General features: G+C 53.1%; 1 protein-coding gene across 2 annotated transcripts in view; it reads left to right on the top strand.

The window, feature by feature from the left end:
* TUBGCP3 (tubulin gamma complex component 3) overlaps positions 1 to 24,948 on the top strand; it is a 66,087-nt gene that overhangs the window by 4,925 nt on the left and 36,214 nt on the right. For both annotated transcript variants that reach the window (XM_082701113.1, XM_082701112.1), the window contains exons 2-11: positions 5,544 to 5,651; positions 9,309 to 9,376; positions 13,614 to 13,691; positions 15,178 to 15,395; positions 17,435 to 17,607; positions 19,562 to 19,680; positions 20,324 to 20,449; positions 21,353 to 21,421; positions 21,963 to 22,095; positions 22,719 to 22,885. In XM_082701113.1, the coding sequence (XP_082557239.1) occupies positions 5,544 to 5,651; positions 9,309 to 9,376; positions 13,614 to 13,691; positions 15,178 to 15,395; positions 17,435 to 17,607; positions 19,562 to 19,680; positions 20,324 to 20,449; positions 21,353 to 21,421; positions 21,963 to 22,095; positions 22,719 to 22,885 (1,259 nt within the window). The remainder of the gene's footprint in view (positions 1 to 5,543; positions 5,652 to 9,308; positions 9,377 to 13,613; positions 13,692 to 15,177; positions 15,396 to 17,434; positions 17,608 to 19,561; positions 19,681 to 20,323; positions 20,450 to 21,352; positions 21,422 to 21,962; positions 22,096 to 22,718; positions 22,886 to 24,948) is intronic.

Genomic DNA, 24,948 nt, shown 5'->3' with positions numbered 1-24,948 from the left:
CATCTTCGATGGTTAGGCTGGCTAAACAGCTAATTGCCAATAGTCCGTGTTCCGTGCAGCTGCCCTGGGAAGCTAGGTAGGTTTTACTCAAAAACAGTAAGATGGGTTTGCAAATGTTTGATGTCAGCAAGAAAGATAGACAACAAACTTGGTCGGCAAGGAGGCGGGTGAGATGCTGCAGGGGACCAGTGCCTCTGGTCCGTGTGCAGAGACACGGGCGGGGGGGGAGCAGGGGGCGCTGGCAGGGGCGCGCCTCTGGTGTGGAGGAGGTTTGAGTGTTTGTTAGAAAAACCAAAACTTAATGAGACTTTTGGAGTAGCGATGTTAGTCTGATGTACTTGAATAGGTTGTTAGTAAACTGTGTTTTTGTGGAACTCAGGATCATGGGAATCTGAAGTAGTCTTTGAGTAGAATAGCCGCACAGGCACCCCTTTGTAAGCACGTAGTTTCCAGTGCCACATTTTGTTTCTCTCTGAGCAGTGCTGGGGGGCTCGAACTCAACCCCGAGATCAAGACCTGAGCTGAGATCAAGAGTCGGACGCATAACCAACTGAGCCACCGAAGCACCCCAGTGCCACTTTTAATAGATATTAAATTAACATTTACTACTTAGAAAACTTTAAAAGTGTGGGAAAGTAGGAGGGAGAAAATTAAAACCACTCGCTAATGTTAGGTTTCCGCTGAAACAGTCTATTTCCTTTGCCCCTCTCCCCGTACTCCCCGAGTCCCGAACACAGTGTGTGCTCTGTGCTTGCCCCACGTGCGTGCGTGTTCGGGGTGTGCTTGGGACGGGAAGGCCCGGGAGCGTCAGGTGGCATTTAGTAGAGAACCAAGTGACGTGCGGAAGGAGCCCCAGGAAGGTGCGGGGGAAGACGGCCCAGGTCTGCGTGGGACGCGGGCGCCGTGTGCCCCAGCGTGGGCAAGGTGGGGAAGTGTGCCCGGGCGCGGGCAGAGCTGCGGGCCGGAGGGGGCGGGAGGGCCTCGGTGAAGGGGCAAGAGCTGGGTTGGGCGGGCCGTCCTGGTGAGTTTGGGTTTTGTTCTGGGTGTGTTGGGAGGGTTCAGGCAGAGCGATGGTACTACTTACGTTTTAAAAAGATCACTCTGAATTGGGTAATTTCAGGGCGCAAGAGTGGGATGTGGTGACCGAGCTACCGAGGGGACCCCTTTCAGGTGAACGGTGGCTGTGGAGTAAATCCCCCGCATGGGGCTGCTTGGCTCACGGAGAACGCATGCGTAGCTTTTAGAGACCCTGCCGGGATGTTTTGCGGAGCATCAGCATCAGCATCGGTGCCAGCTCCGTGCTCACCGAGTCCCCGAGGGCTCCCTGCTCCCTGCCGGGTGGTTTTTATTGCTGCGGTTCTAACAGACGAATAATGGTGGCTCTTTGTGGCTTTAAATTGTGTTTCCCTGGGACGCCTGGGTGGCTCAGTTTGTTAAGGCTCCGCCTTCAGCTCAGGTCATGATCCCAGGGTCCTGGGATCGAGTCCCGCATCAGGCTCCTTGCTCAGCAGGGAGCCTGCTTCTCTGCCTGCTTGTGTTCTCCCGCTCGCGCTCTCTCTGACAAATAAATAAATAAATAAAATCTTTACAAAACAAATAAATTGTGTTTCCCTGACTATCGCCCTCGGCCCGCAAGGACGACAAGAACCCTGGTTCGGATGCATCTTCTCCCTCTTCTCTCTCTCTATTTCCGCCAGTCTACACACTTACATACGCTGACATGACCCATCAGCGAGCAGGGTACAGGAGCGAGCGAATCAGGCTGTGCACCTAAACGGACAACTTCGCTGGCCACCAATGCTGTTTCCGTCCTCTTTGGCCGTTCCGCGGAGTGTCACGCGGCGATCCTCACCTGGCAACTAGCCAGGCGCCATCTTTTAGTGGCGGAGGCCGCCCTGGCCCGGGGCCTGCCTCTGACACCTGACGGTCAATGTCTTCGACCCTCTTGTCTTGTGTTTCCTTGCTGTTCATCTTCTTGGTGAATTGTCCGTTGGGAACTTTTGCTTTTGTTTTTACTGGTTTCTCCCCCCCTTTCCTGCGTTTTGAGAGTTTTCTCTCTCTGTGCATCTGGATTCAAGTCCTTCTCTGTGTTTTGCAAATGTTTTCTGAGTATTTTCATTCTCTTAACATTGTCCTTTGCACAGCAAGAGTTTAATCGTGGATGGGCTCCAGTAATCACATTTTGTTATGGTTTAGGATTTTGGTATTTTATGTAGAATCTCTTTGTCTAACTCCAAGTCACAAAGATGTCTTCTGTTGGTTTTTTTCCCTCTCAGAGTGTTGTGGGCTCATGTTTTATGCTTACTATGACACAGTTTGCATTGATTCTTGTATATGTTGTATGCTGTGTGCCGACTTTCTTTTCTGAGTTTGGAAAAGAAACCCATCACCCCCTCATTTAATTTGCTTTATTCTTTAAGGTTTTTAAAACAGCTTTAAAAACCTGTTTTTTAAGAAAAGATTTTACTTGTTAAGGGTGAGCAGGGCGGGGGGAGGTGGTGGGACCGAGGGAGAAGGAGAGAATCTGAAGCAGACTCTGCTGAACGTGAGCCCAGCTCGGGGCTTGGTCACAGGACCCCGAGTTCATGACTGAGCTGAAGTCAAGAGTCGAGTCACCCAGGCGCCCCTGAAAACATGGTGATACCATGGCCCCATTCCAGATCAATACATCCTGATTGGTGAAAGATGGGGTTTAGAATCAGTATGTTTTTAGGGCGCCTGGGTAGCTCAGTGGGTTAAGCCGCTGCCTTCGGCTCAGGTCATGATCTCAGGGTCCCAGGATCGAGCCACGCATTGGGTTCCCTGCTCAGCAGGGAACGTGCTTCCTCCTCTCTCTCTGCCTGCCTCTCTGCCTGCTTGTGATCTGTCTCTGTCAAATAAATAAATAAAATCTTTAAAAAAAAATCTTTAGAATCAGTATGTTTTTAAGAGTAAACTGCAATTTTAGAATGAGTTTCGATTTACAGAGACATGGGGACTGCTGTAGAGCGTCCCCTTGTGCTGCGACCTCCCTCGTTACTGGCGGCTTACATTAGGATGGTAGGTCGTGCAATGAGGGACTCTCTCAACGCGGTCACTGCATGCTTCCCATAGATTTCCTCACTACTGCCTGATGTCGCTTTGCTCCTATAGGGTTCCTGCAAGGCACCGTGTGACCTTGAGCTGTCCTGTCTTCTTGGGCTCCTGTTGGCTCTGATAGTTTCTCAGACTTTAAAAATCACTATTTTTTTGATGACCTTGACAGTTTTGAGGATTGAAAGTTACTTTACAGAACATCTCAGTTGGAATTTAGCTGGTGTTTTTTTCGCTCGAAACTAGACTGTGATTCTGTCTGTTGGGCAGAAGGCCCCAGAGTCCAGAGTGCCCTTCTCATCGCCTTATATCTGGGGTGTATGGTGTCAGGGCGCCCGTCACGTGGTCACTGCACTCTTGACCTGGATTGCCTGGCTGAGGTATGTCTGTCAGTTGTCTCCTCTGCCCGGAGCTCTTCCCCACTCCCAGGCTCCCCTCTTGGCTGGGCAGACGCCACGCGGCCCATGCTTACCTGCTGGGCGTCATGCTGCACCTGCCCCTTGAGGCCGGCGGCTGCAGAAGGGACCTGACCTTCATTTTCAGAAGTTTCTGTGGGATCAGCAACAGTATTGCCACTTTGATCCCTGAATTTATGTTTGTCTTTTCTTGATCACAAATTTGTTTCTCAATTTCAGTTTTTAAGAACCAGCTTTTGGTTTCACTGATTTTGTTTTTCTTATTTTTGCTGTAAATTTCATTGATTTTTGCTTTTATCTTTATTATTTCTTAATGGTCTGAGTTTAGTTTGCTTTTCTTTTTCTAGATTTTATTCTGTAAGCCGAGATTATTGACTTGAAACCTGTCTTCCTTTTTTTTTTTAAGATTTTATGTATTTATATGACAGACTGCGCAAGTCGGCAGAGAGGCAGGCAGAGAGAGAGGAGGAAGCAGGCTCCCCGCTGAGCAGAGAGCCCGATGCGGGACTCGATCCCAGGACCTGAGCAGAGGCTTAACCCACTGAGCCACCCAGGCGTCCCAAGAGACCCATCTTCCTTTTTAATAAAAGCATTTTATACTCTACATTTTCCCCCCAAACACTGTTTCAGCTGAACCCCACATATTTTAATGTGATGTGTTTCCATTTTCATTCAGTTCAAGATGTTTTCTGATTTTCTTTGAGACTTTCTCTGGCTGTCGTGCTATGTAGGGCCATGTTGATTGTCTTGCAGACGGGGGAGGATTTTTCTGTTACTGATCTCAAGTGTAATTCTTAATTCTGTTCCTCGTGGAGAACACACTACGAGTAATTTTGGTTATTTTGTATTTAATAAGGTTTGTTCTGTGACCCCCAGCTTAGTCTGTCCTGGTGAGCGTTCCCCGTGTGTTTGAAACTTCCGTAAGTGCCACCTGGGCTTGGCCAGGCCTGCCTGGTTCTGGGCTGCTCAGGTCTGCGTCCTTGCTCGTCCTCTGATTGTTCTGATGATGGAGGAAAGGCACTTTTGCCCATGGTGCCTGTTGGACTGTCTGGGGTTTCGTTGTGTTCGTGGTTTTGGGGATGTAGGTTGGGGTGCGCCCTGCGGAGTGGTTGTGCTTCAGGGAAAGGTAGGGCTGTTGCTGCTGTTACCCTGTAAGGATGTTGACTCCGGGGCCTGGGAAGGAGGCTGGGGTCTGTCGTTCAGTCTGCTGCTTCTACTTCATGTCCTTTGCAGTCCTCGTGTCCAGCCAGATCCTCTGGTTTGTCTGGGCGAGGTCCTCCCTGCTCGTCTGGGTGAGCAGGAAGCGGCAGAGGCCCCGGGACTCTGTTCTCCAGCCGGACTTCCCGCCCGACCTCGTCTGCCCCAGGTCACTCACACCTTCCGCGCGGGGGAGGCTGCAGGTCCCCCTCTCTGGAGCCTCCCTGGTTTCCTGTTGGCACTCGTGTCGTGTGCCCTGCCCCCCTCCAGCAGACACTGGACCTGGAGCCTCCCGCTCCTCACACTGGTTGACTTCTCTTCGCTGTGGTTTCCGCCTTGTTTCCTTTGCCCCGTGGGTTTCTGCTTTTGTACAAACAAACAGAATTCTAGATGCTCAGTGGGGTTTTCGGCGGGAGCGGGGGCAGACGTCTGTGGTTAAGCCGCCGTCCCGATCCGGCGTGCCGGCGCGCTTTGATTCTCCAGATCCCCTTCGGTGCTCCACGTCTGCGGATCCAGTCAATCTTGGAATGTCTTGGGGCTCTCCGGGACACGCCTGCCTCTCACGGGCCGCGTTCGGTCTGCAACTCTCCCTGCTCCTTTTTTGTGGTGACCGGCCCAGGTCACCGTCTGTCTCCTGGGATTCTTCACACTGCGGCCCTGCTGCCGTCTCCTTTCCGTGGTTTAGGGGACCGTATTTTATTCATTCATGTGCTTTGGTCTCTTACGAGCTCCTCTGTCTGCTCAGGGAAGACCTGAGGGAGGTGGGAGCTCCGTGGAGGTCCGCAGTCCGCACCTGACGCCAGGCGGCGAGCGCATTCCCTGAGCGCCAGTGACCTGCCATCTCCTGTTCCCTTGCAGCTGACGTGGCCCAGCAGTTCCAGTACGCCGTGCGCGTCATCGGCAGCAACTTCGCCCCGACGGTCGAGAGAGACGAATTTCTTGTAGCGGAAAAAATCAAGAAAGAACGTACGTATTTTTTTCGGTGTCACAGTGTGTAGGATTTTTGAACTTGTGTGCGTGCGTATACATACACACGTGTGCAGACGTGTGGTTCCAGGCATGGTGTAATTACAGGTGCTGTTAGTGTGTATATAAAACATGTATTAAAAACATCGACAAGGGGTGCCTGGGTGACCTCTGCCTTCGGCTCAGGTCATGATCCCGCATCGGGCTCTCTGCTCAACCGGGAGCCTGCTTCCTCCTCTCTCTCTGCCTGCTTGTGATCTCGGTGTGTCCAATAAATAAATAAAATCTTTAAAGAAAAATATGGACAACTTAATTGTGTCTTTTATGAGAACATAGTGCAAGAGAGTTTTTAATTTTTTTTTTTTTTATTTTCTCAAAGATTTATTTATTTAATTGAAGTAGCGAGCATTAGGGGAGGTGCAGAGGGAGAGGGAGAGGGGGAGGGAGAGGAGCAGGCTGCCGGCTGAGCTCAGAGCCCGACCTGGAGCTCAGTCCCAGAACCCTGGGGTCATGACCTGAGCCAAATCAAGAGTCAGACGCCTCTTAGAGGGAGCCCCCAGGTGGCCCCAGGCGCGCCAGCAGAATGTGCGGGTGCGGGCGATGAAGCTGGCTGCGAGCTCCGGGCCATCCTGCTGCTTGTGGGGCTTACGCGCCCCCTCCGCCCCCTCTGACCAGGTGCCATGGAGCGGCCCAGTAGCCTCTGCTGCTGTCCGCATCCAGACTTCTGGTACTGTAGAAGTTGTGAGCATTTTCATTCTGAGCTGTACTGAAGGCTCTCGTAGACATCATTACCTTCGAGAAGAAAGCTCTTCCTTTATTAGCTCTGGGTTGCTGACGTGTTTGTTCTCTGTGCGAGGTGGGGCCCCGGCACTGTGTGAGGGACGGCGCTTTGCACAGAGCGGTCCACATAGGAAGATTTCTCTCGTGCCCGTTGGAGGGTGGCTTTTCTCTGGAGGCCGGCTCCTCGCGGTTCTCCGGGCTGTCCGAGCCCAGCTTCGGCTGCCAGAAAGCAGGCCTTGCCGTGAAGGTCACCACGTTCTCCCTGCTGAGGCCTGGCCTGGCTCTGAACTGCCTGGACGAAATGGGCTTCGGACTGACTTCAGCGTTGGCAAACCCGTAATGATGCCTTCTAGGATTTCCCTTCTTTGTGGGTTAGTCACCCGAGCTGGTGCGCCCTTTACTGCGTTTGACCCGTGGTCTGCACGCCCTGCTGTGGAGCCTGGCTCGGGGGGGGCGGCCCTGCTGGCGAGGTGGTGCCGCTCGGGTACCTTGGCTTGGCCGTCCTCTCCTCGGCACAGCCCTGAAGTGACCCTTCCGTTGGTGTTACTGAGCGTAATGTATTATTTAGGGGAGGGACACAAATGGAGGATTGATCCTGCTGTTAACCTCTAAAATCTTATTTTTTTAAAAAAAATTTATTTGAGAGAGAGGGAATGAGAGGGGGAAGGTCAGAGCAAGAAGCAGAGTCCGTGCCGAGCAGGGAGCCCGATGTGGGACTTGAGCCCCGGACTCTGGGATCATGACCCGAGCCAAAGGCAGGCGCCCAACCAGCTGAGCCACCCAGGCGCCCCTAAAATCTTATTTTTATTTACATTTCTTGTCTGTAAAGCTGAACATAAGAGCCCCGCTCTCCTGGAGCTGTAACACTATCACATCTCGGATGATTTTAGTATTTCGGACTTTAGATTATTTTCCATTTTGGATGATTAGTGACATCTCTGGCCATCAGGAACTGTGTTAACAGACCGTTCCCTTTGCAGATTCGCATCTCAAGGCCTCCTGGGGCGCATGTGTGCGAACGCGTAATCCAGTTTATCACGGGCAGTGAGGAGGGCCCATGGTGTGATGAACACTGGGCATGGTACGCAGCCCACGAGTTGTTGAGTGCTACGTCTGAAACTAGTGTCCTACTTGCTGGCTCATTGAGTAGAAAAAGTTTGAACTCAGAGTCATAGGACAGGCAGTGACATTGCTGGAGTGGATGTTGCAAAGAAGTCTTAGGATCTCCTTTAAGAAGAAAGCTGTGGTCGTGCATAGTTGGGGTGTGTGTACCTTCTGCGGTTTTGCAGACCGGTGTGTCGACGCAGCACGCCTTTTTTGCCTCTTCCCACCAGGTGGCCGTTGCTCTGTTGGGCACCCCACGCTGTCAGCACCCTCTCGGGGTCTGAGGCGGCCCAGCTGCCGGCGGTGCAGTATTACTGATGTTTCTCTCGTGTCATGGTCACCACGGACTTCCCGGGTTCATTAAATCTTACATAGAAGCTTTTTGATACTTGAGTACAGTCTTTAGTAGATTGAATTAAGGTAGTTCTGTCCTTTGGAATAATACAAAAGTCATTTTCCATTTCATATGGTGGACTTAAAATACAAAACAGTAGCACATTTTATACTGTTGCAAAACTGATCATGTGTGACAAAATTTAACACCTAATGATTTCTGAATTTCTCACATTAGTGAGTGGGGTACATTGTAAGTAAAGATTCGTTTTGCAGTCTGACAGATAAAACATTTTCTGGTGAATGTTCTGTTTATTTTTATTTGTGTTATGTACAGTTTTGTTGTTCTGTGATTGTTTGCATGTGTGAATTAGTGTCGGTCTCATTCTATAGAAAGAACATCTCTTGCTTAACTTAATGACTGTATTTATTTGGAGTATTTTTGTATATTTGAAAAGGAAATTAGTTGAATTTTAATTGCATTATCTTAGTTGAAAGCATTTTGTAGCAATACCCTTTAAAGGCAGTTTTGCTTTTAGGACAACTTGGTAGGGCAGATGGGACAGGGGTGACAAAACCTCTGGTCTGTGGTTCGTGAGGTCGGAACGTGATACCAAGAACCATTCCCAGCTGGTGTGCATGAGAAAGGATCGGCCGGCAAGCCAGTTACTGTCTTTCTGCAAACCGGTTGGAGCGTTTAGAGCTCCGTGAACTTGGCTGATGAGATCTCCAGACAGCAGTCCTGCTGCTGTTCGCTTGGTGGTGAAGGTGGCACCTCTTCTTCCGGGGCGGGCGCGCGCACAGCTGCTGTGTGCGGTGTGGCAGGTGTGGGTGCGTGGGGTCTCCTCCCTCGGGGCCCGGGCCCAGCCTGTGGCCTCATCCTTTGTGGAACGGATCAGAGCACGGGCACCTGGCTTGTTTTTGGCTTCCAGGAAGCCAGTGAGTGTAGCGCAGGCGTCTGAAGACATTTACTGGTGTCTGCTCCGTGTCCGCAGAAACACTGGCGGCGTGCGGTCCTGAGTCAGGCCATTGTGAAGGCTTCACTCATTGCCGTCTGGATTCAGCACTGCCTCGGCGTTCTCACCTACGTCTCGCTCCAGGGAGTCGCTGAGGAGGCAAACTGGTTGTCCTCGGCCTCACCGGACTGCTTGTTGATGTTTGCAGATAGAACCCAAAGGTCCCATCATTCTGTTACTTCGGCCAACTTGCTCGTAAACTCTGATTGCAGCCTCGTGTTGTCCAGATTTTACAAATGTCAGAGAGATCAAAGGCACGGACTGAGTCTGCAGAGCCGGAGCGCCACCTGTCGGCGAGTTATTTCCACTCTTAAGCCCGGGATTCTTTGCGGACGTCAGTTACCTGTTTCCGTGGGTGAAACGACCGTAGACGGGATTTCGGTGTACGCGGTTAACATTCTCCTTTTCTTTGCTCACTTTCCAGTTATCCGGCAAAGACGAGAGGCGGACGCTGCCTTGTTCTCGGAGCTGCACAGGAAGTTACACTCACAGGTACAGCATGTCCTGCGGGGCCGCGGCCGGCGGGCCGCTCTGGGGGCTGGGCGCCGCGTTCCACTTGTCTGTGTTGAGTGGTGGCTTCTAACAGTAGATTGCGTTTGCTTCTTAAGAGCTTTCCAACATTAAAAGTAAGGTTTAGATGGATTTAATGGCACATTGCTAATGAAGTCGGTGGAAGCCGTGTGGGGAGAGTCATGGGGATTAGGGACGGCGGAGCTCCCGGGGCAGAGGGCTCCGTTCCGCGTGGGGAGGGAACACACTGGTGCGAGTCTTCACCACACATCCACCGAGTGCCGGTCCTCTAGATCCGCGCTCCTGTTCTGGGATCAGGCCCCGATCGGGGCTGTTCGAGTGAATAACTAAAAAATATTTTGATTTTGAACATTTTGTGATTAGATGTTGATAACTTGCCCACAAGTGATTTGTGTTTTTTTTTAAACCTTTTCTTCCCCTAAACAGAAGCCTCTGCTCTCCTGTACACGCAGAGATTAACCGGGGGTGAGAGTCCTGTGTTCTGCCGGGACGGAAGTGTAGCATGTAGCTCTCCCCTCCCCCGTCGCGGAGAAGAGAGGCCACAGAAGCTTCGTGCTTGGCTCTTTGAGTGATTTTTACTGAGTTGTGCCTAAGCCTCTTAGAGATTGAACTCGTCTTCAAGTTTCTCTATTTGTTTTCTTTTCTTTTTTTTTTTTTTAAAGATTTTTAAAAAAAATTTGACAGAGATTACAAGTAGGCAGAGAGGCAGGCAGAGAGAGAGGAGGAAGCAGGCTCCCTGCTGAGCAGAGAGCCCGATGGGGACTCGATCCCAGGACCCTGAGATCATGACCTGAGCCGAAGGCGGAGGCTTTAACCCACTGAGCCAACCAGGCGCCCCTCTCTTTATTTCTAATTTAAAATGGTGGTTTTCCAAAATTGTGTTTGGAACACTGACTGCTCATTCTTAGACAGTGTTGAGACAGCCGGCTCCCTGGGGCTGACAGCCAGGCAGCGGGGCTCATTGCGCGGCTGAAAGGAGACGGGCGGTGCCGGGACGCGGCAGCCGGTCAGGAGAACACCCGCAGAGAAGCAGCCGTCCCGTCTGCCGCCGATGTTTCTTCCGTCGTCCCACTGAGGGCCCTTCTTGGCTGTGCGTCCTGTGAGGCGCGGGCAGGACTCGGGGCGTGGCAGGAGTGAGGTTGGGGACGGGGACCCGGAATTCCCCGGTGGCAGTCTCGATGTCGCCGAGCTGACTAGAGGCGCAGCGAGTGTGCCATGGTGCCTGCCGGGAGAAAGGGGCACGGGGTAGGGGTGGCGGGGGCAGGTGGAGGGTCAGGGCTGGCCGGTGGCCGGCCGTGCAGGGGTGACGTTGGTCGGGAGGGATGAGTGCCGCCTGACGCTGCACGTCGGGTAGTAGCCGCTTCACACAGCCGCTGGTTCTGAAGTCCCTCCGGGTCTTCCGGGCCTCGTGCATCCTCTTGCCGTTGGGCTCAGGCTGTGCATCTGAGGTTCACGCCGGAGTCGGGGTCCTGCGATGTCAGACGCTAGGTAGCAGGGCCTGAAGCGGGTCAGAAGCATCTAAGACGTCTGAGGCTGTGCCCGCTGATCGCCCCCCCTTCTGTGCGCTGCTTTGGGCTCTGGGGGCCCGAGGGCCGTGGGGGCTGCCTCTGCGTGGGGCCCCCTGGGGCTGACGGGGCTCCGGGCGGTGAGCCCCGCTGCTCCCCACTCCTGCCAGGCGGCAGCTTGGCGCTGGCTCCACAGCCCCGGCACAGCCATGCCCTGCTCCCTGGCTCTGGGGAGCGGCGTCCTCTCCGGCCCCTCGGGCCTGCCTGCGGGTGGGGGTCCCGCGTTCCCTGCGGTGCGCGCCCCTCTGCAGGGCCCTGCCTCGCTCGCCCCTCAGGCTGTTCTGCTGACAGGGGCGCCTCCTGCACAAGCGCCACTTGCTGGGGTGTTGGTGCCCAGCTCCATACGCTTCTACAGCTTCCTCTGCTGTGCCCTGTGTGTCGTCTGGGTTTCTCCAGGCCAGGGCGGTGGGTCCACCCTGGGACACGTGCTGCACCAGGACAGCCTGTGCTGCCTTCCCAAAGCCCCCGCCGCTGGGGGGGGCCCCTCCCCCGCACTGAAGGGCCCCTCCCCGCACTGAAGGGCCCTTCTGTATTTCTTGTTTCACAGCCCCGGGGCCGTTTGCTGCTGTCCAGGCTTGCCCTGCTCTTTCCTCTGCATTTTCCTCTTTTGGACCTTTGTTTGACCTGGTTTGTTAAGGCGCAGCCAGAAGCTGAGTGTCACGTTGACGCCGCTTCTCTCCCCTTCCGCGGTCCCCCGGGAGTCAGGCAGGCCTCGGTTTGCAGCCCAGCTTTCGGGGATGGAGGTCGCTTAGCTTTTCACCTCTGGCTCTGTGGTTTGTGGGGCGAAGAGTGAAGCCCGTGTCCCCACGTGGGTGCGCCGACGGCAGGAGGCCGCGTGTGGAGGACGTCCCCCGTGGGCTCCCTGCAGCGGCGGTGCCCTTAGCTGACCGCCCGCCCCCTTGAAGGAGATGGGATCCGGTGAGGAGCGGCCCCTGGGACGCGGGCAGACGGGCTTCAGGCCTTGCTCCTGTGTCCGTGGGGTCCCCGAGCCCGGGGCCTGCGCACGGGGCTGTGAAGGTTGTCTGGGTAGATGCTGGGTCACCGTGTGCCCGCCTTGCCCTTGGCCGAATGACTTGTCCTTGTCATTGTCCTCCCGAATGACTGCAGTTTCCTGTGCATCTCGTCTTGTCTCCGCAGTCCAGCCTCCAGGGACTGTCGGCAGGTGCAGTCAGGCCGTTGCGGGCTTCCTGCTGTCCCACGTTTTGGTCCCACACAGGAGACCCCTTTGTCTGAGGCTTCATTCCATTCCCAGTGTCCGTGCTCCTGCCTGGCGCTAGCCGGGTTCATCTGTGTCCGCTTCCCTGAAAAGGCCGTCCTGCTCCCTTCTCTGCCTGCGTCGCCCGTTTCTGTAGGAGACCCTGTCCTCTCTGGGGTCCTTTTGTAAGCGTTGGGCCACTTGTGACCCCCACCCCAGGTCCGAGACGTTCTGTGTCCCACCAGGGGGCCTCTGCTGGTTTGTCTCTTTGCCACCAGAGTGAGGACTGTTGGGGCTGGTGAGCTTATTATTTCTGGAAAATTATGTGTAAATCAGTTTTTTTTTTTTAAAGCGTTTTATTTATTTGACAGACGGATGACAAGTAGGCAGAGAGGCAGGCAGTAAGAGAGGTGGGGAGAAGCAGGCTTCCCGCTGAGCAGAGAGCCTGATGCAGGGCTCGATCCCAGGACCCTGAGATCACGACCTGAGCCAAAGGCAGGGGCTTAACCCACTGAGCCCCCCAGGCAGCCCAGTAAATCAGTTTTTTAAGTTAGATCCTAAGTTAAATACCTGAGATGAGCCTTTTCTTTTACGAAACTTCCAAGGCGTATTTTGTATAATGAAGAACTTGTGTAAAGTGAACATAGCCATTGCAGTTCTGTAAAGAAAAGGTGTTTATGTATTCCAGCTTGTGCATCCAAAGGTAAGGCCGTATGAATAGAGGAGAAACACTCTGTAAATCTGGGAAGAAACACATGGAGGGTGGGCTGCCGCTGACGGGGGCGTCCGGGTGCGGCCAGAGACCGTTGGGAGCGGGTGAGCCCCCAGGCGGCCGGAGAGCGTTGGGAGCGGGTGAGCCCCCGAGGCGGCCGGAGAGCGTTGGGAGCGGGTGAGCCCCCGAGGCGGCTCCCGCAGAAGCCTGGCGTGGAGCTTGCCCTGGCAGCCCCTCCTTCAGGACCTTGGGTGTAGGTGTGCGTGATGCTGAGGCTTACAGCGCGTGCGCTACAGGTGCTTTTTCTTTCTTCCTGCAATGCTCTTTTATGGCCAGTGGCACTTCGTGGGGGTGGGGTGGGAAGCAGTCACCTGTTCTTTGATGGCATTTTTTTAATACTTGCTATGTTTAGGAAGTTGTTTATTCTAAAAATTATTCTAAGGGGGAACTGCAGTTAACCTGGAATCCGGGGTAGGGTGGTTCACAAACGTTCTCATCAGGGACTCCGGAATCGTTTTCAGCGGGGGAGGAGCCCTCGAGAGCGCTGTTTCCAGCCCTACTTAGTGGGCAGAGCTGTCGGCGATCCCCAAAAAATGAGCGCCCTTAGACTCGGGATCATGCGAATTAAAAGAACGCGTTTCTAGTTTGGAAATGTAATTTAGGAGAGCGGTAGGTAAAACTGGAAAGTAGTGCTAACTTGTTCTGGTAATTTTTCTTTTTAAACAGGGAGTTTTGAAAAATAAATGGTCAATTCTCTACCTCTTGCTAAGCCTTAGTGAAGATCCGCGCAAGCAGCCGAACAAGGTGAGAGGCTCTGTTTCCGCAGCTCGTGCCTTGTCTTCCTCGGACCCGCTCAGTGTCGGAGCGGAGCCTGCGCGGGGGGCGGGAGGGGCCGGGGCAGGCTGAGATCCCAGGGTCTTGTGGGACAGCGATACCAAGTTTTGAGAGGAATTGCTTCTGTGCTTACGGAAGTGAGAAGAGAATAAACAACTTGTCCCGTTTTCCTGGCATTCATGGCAGGCCAAGAGATTTTCTTCTCTTTTTTTTTCTAAAAGATTTTATTTATTTGTCAGAGAGCCAGTGAGGACAAGCCGAGGGAGTGGCAGGCAGAGGGACAGCCAGGCTCCTCACTGGGTGAAGAGGAGCCCGGTGTGGGGCTCGATCCCAGGACCCTGGGATCATGACCTGAGCCGAAGCAGAGGCTTCACCCCCTGAGCCCCCGGCGCCCCTCTTTCTTTAGAGCAGGTACTCACTTTTCCGCACTTGGGTCGTCTCCTCAGATGCGACCGTGTCCGTGGGCGAGAGCGGGGAAACGGTTTTCACAGGTTACCGGCGGAGCATGCCGAGGTTTTGTGTGGGTTAGAGGCCTTTCAGGTTTTCTTGGGTCTTCACATATCATCACGAGCATTGATAACTGTCCTGCCCGTGTGAACTGTGTTGTCACGCGGGCTCAGTCTGTGGCCTGTGCGGTGTCCAGAAGAGCTGTCGGGCTGCCCACGGTGTCCGCTGCGAGGGCTGCTCTACTGCAGGGACCTGCGTGCCTCCCGGGGGGGCTCTCTGTGTCGAAAGCCTCCGTGTGAGTAACGAGCGCGTTTTGATTCTAGAGTAGTGCCACCCCTGCAGACACATTTGAGTAATCATTTGGGTTTTAGTGTGCTTGGATTCTGTAGAATGTGTTCAGTTGTCAGACCATGTGGCAGTTTTGCAGTTTAGAAAACATTCTGCAGTGAGTCGGTTCTGCCACGTTTCAGAGTATAACAAATTGTTGCTGCTGAGTACCAACTTGATTACAGAACCAACATCTGAATATAGGTTATCTTTATGGAGTTGGGAAGTGTTCTGTAATTTTTGTATTTTTTTTAAGATTTTATTTAATTATTTTAGGGGTAGAGAGAGAGCACAGAAGCGAGGGGAGGGAGAGAGAGACAGACAGACTTCACACCGAGCGTGGAGCCCAATGTAGGGCTTGATCCCACAGCCCTGAGGTCACGACCAGAACTGAAACCAAGAGTCGGATGCTGAACTAACTGACCCACCCAGACGGCCCTGTGTCTCTATTCTTTTCTTTTTAAGATTTTATTTATTTTTTTGACAGACAGAGATCCCAAGTAGGCAGAGAGGCAGGCAGAGAGGGAGTAAGGGAAGCACAGGGCCCCCGCTGAGCAAAGAGCCCGATGCGGGACTTGATCCCAGGACCCTGGGATCATGACCTGAGCCGAAGGCAGCAGCTTAACCCACTGAGCCACCCAGGCGCCCCTGTGTCTCTCTTCTTAATGGATTTCCTTTCCAGGTTTCCGCCTATGCCGCGTTATTTGCACAAGCGTTACCAAGAGATGCTCACTCGACTCCCTACTACTACGCCAGGCCTCAGACTCTGCCGCTGAACTACCAGGACCGCAGCACCCAGTCGGCCCAGAGCGCCGGCAGCCTGGGAAGCAGTGGCGTCAGCAGCATAAGTGTGTACGCCTTAAATGGCCCGACCCCAACGCCACAGTGTCTCCTTCCAGGGTAAATCCAGCTTGCACACGCACATCGCTTAACCAGTAGAGACGGAAGAATCCTCAGACTTTGATCAGGCGTTTTGTGTGTTCACTGAAACTCTGTAGAGCCTCGTGTGTGCCGTGCATGTTCTAGGCACTGTATCTGATGTGCTTCCTCCTAGGATTTTATTCTCTCCCAAAACTGTTTTCAGTGGGAATTTTTTGCACTTCTAGTTGTGGTTGACCGTGACGATGTCTGGTCTGCTCTCACCCTGTTAACGCAAGTACGTGTTAGCAGAGGCCGGGCAGAAGTGTGACAGGATGGGCCTGTCGTTGTGCGGTGGCTCGCAGACATTTCCTTGCTGTGTTCCCGCACTTACCTCTCCGTGGGTATCGGCCCCTTCACTGAGGCGTGCTGTTCTCTTTGCTGAATTACGGAAGAGACAAGTATGCTAAAATAAAGCTGTCTTGTCCTCAAGTGCTGGGCTCTCCTGCGGACCGGGTGTCACGGCGCCCGGTGCTGTTCGGGGCTGAGGGGGAGCTCCGGGAGTGCGCGGCCGGCGTGCTGTCACATCTCACCATGTTTTCTGGGGACACAGTTTGTGCTTGGGAGTGGAACCGCTGCTCATAGAGTAGTAAACTCAAAACTTTGCTCTTCTTGTCTTTTTACGTGTTTCTGTGCATGGTTCCTTCCTGGCAACCACATTAAAGCTGACTGTCATAAAGTGGGTATTTTTCCAGACCAGTGACTAGAGAGTCGGGGTTGCGTGTGTTCCGCATGACCGTGGCCTCCTGGGAAGTTCATGTGTGATGGAAATATGGTTAGGTTCACGGCCCTAGAACCTCGAATGTGCGCACCACACGTGGATTACACATGCCGTCTGGTTTCCAGAAAGATAGCAGAAGAGGTCATGGAGATGTACTCTCTGACGTGTATTCTGGCTAAAAGAGTCAACAGACTTTGTCACTTTTGCTTTAGAATTTGAGATAATTGTTCTGATACTAAAAAAACTGTGTAGAGAACTGTGAACTGAAATGGTCCTTCAGAATTTTTTTCTTAAATCTGGAACTACATTAAAGGTCGTAGTTGGACAAGTACTATGGAGGACTTCTCCCACTGAAGCTAGAAAAGAGACAGGGCTGTTCACTGCTCGCAGCGTCAGTGGGGACAGATGGGGCTGTCCACGTGGCACCGAGTGAATCAGTCTGCCTTGTGGAGGCTCGTTTGTGTGCTGCAGTCCTGAGAAGTGGTATTTTCATTGCAAGTGTCAAAACATACGTCCTCAGAAATCAGCTGTTGGGTTTTTAGAATTTCAAAGTGCAGCTTTTATTTTATTTTTTTTAGATTTTACTTACTTGAGAGAATGAGAGGGAGCGAGCACAATCAGGGGAAGCAGCAGAGTCAGAGGGAGAAGCAGACTCTCCACTGAGTAGGGAACCCGATGCAGGGCTTGATCCCAGGCCCCCGGGATCATGACCTGAGCTGGAGCAGATGCTTCATCGGCTGAGCCCCCCAGGCGCCCCTCACAGAACAGCTTTGTTCTCCAGATCATCAAAAGCTGTCCTGACCTTTTTGCTTTTGTCTTTGACTTTACATTTGTACATTTTTGGAATTAATTGCAAATTGTGATATTTTGTTTTGTATTGAACACTGCAAATGCTGGGAGATGAGTGCTCATGCAGAGTGAGCGCAGCGCTCCCGACGCTTAACTCCTGGGGTCTGCCCAGTGCTGGTTAAGCTTGAAGTCAAAATTAGGTGCGAATTTCAAAGTGGTTTCAGTAATGTATGTTACGTGTTTGTAAAGAAAAGCCAAATAGATTTTGATTTTTACGCTAAGAAGTATGTGGGAGGTGCCAGTAAGAGCCTGAATGCCAGCCTAAAGGCCCCAAAGAGCCCCCGGACTGATCAGCTGATGGACTTGGGTAGGGCGACATCACTCGCCCAGCCCAGATTTCTAACATTACAGAATCCGATATAGTAATACAAGCAGAATTTCTCGGAGTGGTTTGTCTCTCGAGTGAGCAGCCCCGGTGTTTGGAGATAGGAAATGCTCTTTCTTCTTTCAGACAGCCTCATCATGCGCCCGGAGTAGGGGATGGTCTGCGGCAGCAGTTGGGGTCACGTCTCGCATGGACTCTGACTACAAACCAGCCTTCTTCACAAGCCACTACCTCAAAAGGTCTCCCGAACGCTGTTTCTCGCAACATGACAAGACCAAGGAGGGAAGGGGACGCAGGTGGTGAGTAAGGATAGGCTTTAATGTAGATTTTCTTTGCATATTTAGAATTTATGCTTCCCTTATCTTAGAATACTGATGAGGAGTCCTTGCTTACAATTGTCGAGTGGTGGGGGTTCTCATGATGAGAGGTTCCGAGTCAAAGTATCGTCTCACGTGCCTTGGGAGGTTTGGCAGTGCCTGGGACATTGGAGAAACCTCTTGAAGATTTATTTGACGGTTAAGTGGCTATATGGAGGGTCTTAAAACGCCACTAGATCCCGAAAGAAATGAGCTTCTCTCCAGAGAGCCGTGTGAGTAGCAGCGTTCAGAACACGAGTGTCTGGGAACAGAGGACGGGCTGCATTGTCCGCTTGTCCCCGGCAGCTTCGGAAGTCCCTCTGGCTGCTGTCTTTGCTTACGGAGAAGGCGAGGGCCAGGGGTGTCTTGTGTGCACCTGGGAACACGGCCCAGAGCGTGGAGCCCGGCCTGTGCAGCCGCACTTCCCGCCTCTGTCCGTCCTGTAACACGGGACGGCTTGGGAGGCTTTGGCTGGGAGGCTGGCGTCCAGACGGGAAGAGTGCCCTTCTCCGACGCTCACTGGCCGTGGCTTCCGATCTCTTCAGGCCTGTGTAATGTGAAAGCTGACATGACAAGATGTCACGGTGTTGCCGGTCAGTCCGGAGGAGCAGGAGGGACGTGCGAGGGCGCAGCAAGGGCTGGGCAAGTGCAGCTGCGGCGGCAGGTGGAGCCGGACGCGTCTGGGGCCTCACGCAGTGTGGACGGACTAGACGCTTCCTTTAAAGGATGTGAAACTCTGTGGAGACAGTTACGTACTCTCAGAAGAGATGTGATCTAAACGTAAGGACGCAGGCCGGTGAGAAGTAGGGGACAGAGAAATGCATCTCGGAGACGCTGACCGCAGGAAGACGGGTGGCCTCGTCGGCACATCACGTGGCAGGAGGCCGTGGCAGGAGTGTCGCCAGGGCCAGAGGGACGTTCGTCACAACGAAAGGCTCAGTCCTTCAGGAAGAAACAATGCTGCCGAGTGTGTGTGCGCCTGGTCTGATACACCAAGGAAAACCAGGCGCCCTACAGGGCGCAGACACCCGCGGTTACAGCTGGGTGTGTCTACTTCTCTCATGGTAACGGATGGAAAGAAGTAGACAGGGTGGTCCGTAATGACAGGTGGGTGACACCTGTACAGTACTACCAGCAGTTTGAGGTCGGCGATGCTCACGGAGTATTTTCTCCACGACTGAGATACGGACCTGTCCTCACCTTGTGATTCTCTGCCCTGGTTCTGGGAGGGCTGACCTGGACTGTATACATGCTGCATTTTTCCTCCCACCGATGACTTGAATTTCTGGGCATTGCCTCCTTGTCATTGGGTGACATCTGAACTCTGACTTAGTTTTGTTCAGGCTTCATGGAAATCCTAACTTCGCTGCTCTCTCCACTCCTCTTCATGTGGTTGGGACGGACCGGTGTCTGTCTGCGCGCCGGGTAGCCCCAGCTCTGCCCGTCTTAGGAAAGCGTCACCCGTCTCCCTGATGGACTTGCGCTGCTCCTTCTTGTGCGTGTCGCTCCTGGATTGTGTATTAGGTCCCCACATGCTGCTGTGTGTTCATTTCTTTCTTTATGGAAGACTGTATTTTTACGTCATCTCTGTATACAGTGTGGGGCTCAAACACGCGCCCCCGAGATCAAGAGAGGATGCTCCACCGACCGAGCCAGCCGTGTGCCCCACTGCCTTTGTGTGTTTTTTTTAAGACTTTCTCTCCATATCCTTTTTAGAGAATTCTTGTTTCTTAGAACTTCATACTTTTTCCATCGTAGGCTCTTTTTTTTTTTTTTTTGGTTTTAAAATTTTGGTGTGGTTGCACATGCATAATGTAAAACTAATCGCATCCTAAAATTTATTCCAACTTAAAATGTGTTGTTTGCTAATTACTTTCTTACGAAAACCGTCTTTCAGGTGCTGCGGAAGTGACCGAGGCAGCGCTGGTCAGAGACATCCTGTATGTCTTCCAGGGCATAGACGGCAAGAACATCAAGATGAGCAGCGCGGAGAACCGCTACACGGTGGAGGCCAAGGTGCAGGAAGCGGCCCCCGCCGGCCCCGCGCGAGCAGCGGAGGCCGAAGCCCGCCGGGCTGGCGGGAGCTATGACGGGGTGGGGTAGGGTGACTGGGCCGGAGCTCGGTTTGCCGGTCGGCTGCGTGGTCAGGGCCCAGTGTCCGGTTCCCTGCGTGCTCATGGGCTCGCGGGCTCGTGTTTGGGCCCTTCTTCCTCATCCGCCCCCTGCGTCCTGTGTGCTGGTGTCCGAGAGGCCCCCAAGGGCCGGTACGGCTTGGCATCTCAGCTGTAGACAGACGGTTCCCGATAAGGTGCCTCTTCTGACCTGCATTCACCTTCCAGAACCTGCTGTCCCATAGCCTTCTACAGCTCCCGGCTGTTGGAAGAGGTGGCTGAGGGCACAGGCCGCTCTGGGGGCTCCAGTCACCCCTCAGGGAGGTGCCCCTCGAGCCTCACACTTCCACAGAGAGGTTTTATCTCCCTGCCGGCACCTGGTGCCTTTGTGTCCCACAATTTCTTTTTGTCTTTATTGATGGTGTATTAGTCACTTTTAAGTTCCGTGTGTTGGAACCTAAGAATTAACTGAAAGTACAAATGATTGAGAACAATAATAATTGAAATTCTAGTGTTAACTTTCAACTCTTGATATATTTACCTTTTAGGCAAACTTGAGTAGATCTTTGAGGGATACGGCAGTGAGACTTGCGGAGTTGGGATGGTTACACAATAAAATCAGAAAATACACTGACCAGAGGAGTCTGGACCGCTCATTCGGACTTGTGGGTCAGGTATGTTCACCGTTGCCAGAACATTTAGGACACCGTTCATTTTGGGGAGTACTTAGTGTACTTAAAATCTTGTTGTGAAAGGAATTCTTAGAAAGACGTTTCTTTTCAAATAGAGAAGTTTTGATAGTAGAGCATTGTAGCTGTCATGGTCCACTCTGGACAACGGAGACCACAGTGTGTGTGGACAGAGATCAGCAAGCGCTGTGTGTCGTTCGCGGTCGCTGTTGGTGGAGTGTGAACGCAGGAGAGTGCGTGAACGCGTTAAAGTAAACCCCACGTGACGGCTTGCAGGCCACTTTCAAAAATGCACACAGGTGTGGAGGCTGATGTTTAAAGAAACAGGTTTTACCCTTTGCAGGTTCGTTCTACTGAGTATGCCTCGGTTTATATCCTAGAGTTCATTCCAGAAAGTTCTTGTCTCAGGACTAAGGGAAGGTCTTTCTTACAGCCTCTGACTTGTCACCTTTGCAGTGTTTGAGATAGCAGATGTACAACGAAGATTTTAATAATGCAGGTGTGGAAGATGAGTGTCAAAACAGCAACAGTGAAAAATTGGGAGGAACGTGGAGTTGCCAGTTTTCCAATATTGCTAATTAAAAACATTGGAGAAACAGATTTTAACTGAAGATTTGGCAGGAATATAATCCTGAGGGATTATTGTCTAAAGTGAATATACTTTTAGCTGTCATCTGTGTTTTACATCTCTATTCTGCAAAGTTTGTGCTAAGGCGGGACACGTCCCTGACATTATTAGCTGCGGAGGCCCGTCGACAACATTTTAACCCTGCAGCGCACCTGAACGGTGGAAGCCCCGGCGGCTGCACACTCCGCGCCTGCTGGCGTGGGAGGCTGTGTGGCATGTGAGGACGGGTCGTGCTTCATGGTACCTGCTTTTTCCCGCAGAGTTTCTGTGCTGCCTTGCATCAGGAGCTGAAGGAGTACTACCGGCTGCTCTCTGTTCTCCATTCCCAGGTAAGCTGTGCTTTTTCATGTCTTTGTAATTTGCAGTGTTACACAGTTGCAACTCCATAGAATTTTTAAGTTTCTTCATAATTATTTTTATTATTTATTTACTTATAAAAAGATTTTATTTATTTATTTGACAGACAGATCCCAAGTACGCAGAGAGGCGGGCAGAGAGAGAGAGGGAAGCAGGCTCCCTGCTGAACAGAGAGCCCAATGCAGGCCTCGATCCCAGGACCCTGGGATCATGACCTGAGCCGAAGGCAGAGGCTTAACCCGCTGAGCCACCCAGGCGCCCTTTCATAATTACTTTTAAAAGATAAAACTGGTATTCGTAAGGGGTGGCTGTCCATGAAGTTCCAGTGTCTTCTGGAGGCGAATGCTCTCGCTGTCAGGGTTCCGGCTCCCGCGTAAACGCATCTCTAGGAGCCTGAAGGGGCCGGTCTTCTCGCAGAGGAACATTGGCTTCGCGCTCCCTGTACGTGGATTGAGAACCGATGGACGCATTTGGCGGCTCGTACTTACACGTTTCATCTTTGCGGTTTCTCAGCTGCAGTTAGAGGACGACCAGGGTGTGAATTTGGGCCTCGAGAGTAGCCTGACCCTCCGGCGCCTGCTGGTGTGGACGTACGACCCCAAGATAAGACTGAAGACTCTGGCGGCCCTGGTGGACCATTGCCAAGGTTGTTCTGCGTCTCCTGGACCTCTGTTACGTCAAAGAGGGTTTTGGGGAACGTCATCTCCGTTTGTTCAGTGCCTGCTCGTGTGTGTCCTTCCGTACGCCGGTCACGTCCAGGCTCGTAGATAACTTGCGGGGGGATAACCAGCTGCGAACACGGCCCTATCTTTGCATTTGTGGAAGCTTAGTATTTCATCGACGTGAAGGAAGGAGGAGGGCCTAGTCTTTCAGGCTTTCGTGGTCCTCGGGCTGTAACTATACATGTTTGTGCCTCTCTTGCTTGCCTCCGACCTGGCAGCCTTTCCCGGGGTCTCTTCCCCCCGAGGTTCTGGCTCACGTCTGGGCTCTCCCACTGTGTGTCCCACACTCTCAAGCGTGCACGTCTGGCCGAGGCCTCTCCTGGGCTCTTGGTCTGCATCTCTGCTTGTCTCCTCAACACGTTTCCTCGCTGTGCTACCTTGGCCAAGAGCTCTCTTTTCTCTCGGGCTGTCATGCGCGGGCACGGAGAGTCCCCGTCTCCAGGGTCGGGAGGGCTGAGTGAGGCACGTGAGGAAGCATGTGCCGGCGAGGGTGCGCTCGTGGGGCGTGCAGGGAGCGCAACTTGGGTGTCCTCCATGTGTTCCGCAGGAAGGAAAGGGGGTGAGCTGGCCTCCGCCGTGCACGCGTACACGAAGACAGGAGACCCGTACGTGAGGTCGCTGGTGCAGCACATCCTCAGCCTGGTGTCCCACCCCGTGCTGAGTTTCCTGTACCGCTGGATCTACGACGGGGAGCTCGAGGACACGTACCACGAAGTAAGGAACCCCTTCTGGCCTCGGGGCGGCTCCCAGAGGCAGTGGTGCCCGCGCCCTCCTGGGCTGCTCCCTGTGGCTGTGGCCTTCCCCTCCCCAGGAGGCCAGGCTGCTTCTTTGAGCGCCGCGCATCGTGTCCACGGAGCTTGGAACCCCGGTTCCCTCCATGCAGCACTGCAGGAGCTCCGCGGAGAACTAGCGCCCGGTTTTTAACGGTGGGAAGCTCGGGAGGTCCGTCCCCTGCACGGGACTGGGACCGGGTCTCCCATGCCCTTCCCTCGTCCTCGCGGGCAGCATCATGGGTTCTGGGGCCCCGCGGTGCCCGCAGTGCTGGTGACGGAATCTGTGTTCCTGCTGCGTGGTGTAGGCCCGGTCCATTCTGCGGGGAGGCTGCACGTGTGCTCCCGAGGACCGTGCGCCCCGCGGGACCGCGTGGTAAGATCCTCCTCTGACCTGGAGGAGGAGGGGCACGGCCCACTCCCAGCCCTCGTCAGCGCCGCTCCCTTCCGACGGGCCAGCAGCCTCGCAAGGATCGTGGCACCGTTGACATGCGTGAAGCGGTTCAGCCCTCGTTGGGCTCCGGAGAGAATCGGGCGGTTTCCCTGCAGACACGCCGCTGGGGCTCATGACCGCGGTGGGGGAGGCTCACAGGCAGAAGGGGTCGTGGCAGCGGGTGCGTGGGGTGGAGGGAGGCCGCTGGGGAGTGTGGGGGTGCCTGCAATTTGTGCCCCTGGTCCTGGGTTCGTGGGCTCACCTAGCGTCTTGTGGATGAACTTGGTGGGAGCGGTCATGAGCTTCTCATCATGCGCCTTGTTTCCTGATAGTTGTGCTGGAGACGGGTCTTTGCAGACAGGCTTGGCTGCGGAGCCCACGAAGGGTGGCATCCGCAGGTGCCAGCGTGGGCGGCTCATCGTGTCCCGCGGCCCCTTCCATGGCGGCGCTGCCAGCGTGCCGTACTGCTGCGCACACTGAACGTGGACTTCCCGCTTGTGTGTAGTGGCTCCTCTGTGCGGCTGCTGGTGTTCGCCGTTGCCAACCTTTTAAACAGCCTTGGAAAGAACATCCTTTCCTGTGCCTCTCTCTGTATTGGCCGGTTTCTCTAAGGTCAGCCCTGGGAGGGGGCGTTGCCCACTGTTGGGGAGGACATCCTTTCAGTCTTGGTTCTGATCTTTCCAGCTCTGGGGTGGTGCTGCCCGTCCCTCCGCCCCGGCCCTCTGTGGTTCCTGCTGCTCCCCACCGCCCCGCTCAGCTCTCCCACTCGCGTCTTGGAACGGCTTTTGCTCCGGGGCGTGATGCGCGGCCTCTCCTATGATGCGTTTTACTGGCTCCTAGTGAGATGGGCCAGTGTTCGTGGTCATGAGTTGTTCTTATTCTAGTGTCTTACTGTTTCCCATTTTCCTAGCAGATTTGTCTGTTTTTCTAGACTTGAATCTTAGGATGGTTTTATGTATTTGGATATCTTAGGTCTGTGATTGCATTTTGTTTTTTTAAGATTTTACTTATTTATTAGACAGAGATCACAAGCAGGCAGAGAGGCGAGCAGAGAGAGAGGAGGAAGCAGACTCCCCGCTGAGCAGAGAGCCTGATGCGGGGCTCGGTTCCAGGACCCTGAGATCATGACCTGAGCTGAAGGCAGAGGCTTTAACCCACTGAGCCACCCAGGCGCCCCATGTGATTACATTTTTAAAATTATTTTTTTAAACGGTTTTGTTAAGACTGTTATTCAGACTTAAAAGTTGTGAGAGTCGTACGAGAGTCACAGATTCAACTGCTGACCTTCCCCCAATGTTCCTTTTGCCACATCTACCGTATATAGCACATTCCAGCGCACAGCACCTATCAAGAAGTAGAGGTGTTCCCAATTTCTTACTGAAATTGGACTTAATCTCACTCTCTGATAAAACAGAGTCAAGATTTTCTTGTAATGACATACAGAAATAAAAAATTTATATAGGGAGAAAAATTAAGATTATAAAAAGATGAAAAATTGTCCCTTTTTATTAATAAGGAATTTATATTCCACATCTTCTCCACTTAGTAATTAATACATAAACCATATGAATTTG

The sequence above is a fragment of the Mustela nivalis genome (genome assembly GCF_964662115.1).
Source record: "Mustela nivalis genome assembly, chromosome: 15".
NCBI classification, from domain to species: domain Eukaryota; kingdom Metazoa; phylum Chordata; class Mammalia; order Carnivora; family Mustelidae; genus Mustela; species Mustela nivalis.
The sequence above is the reverse complement of the archived record's forward strand: the minus strand, read 5'-3'. Positions and strand labels throughout refer to the sequence as shown.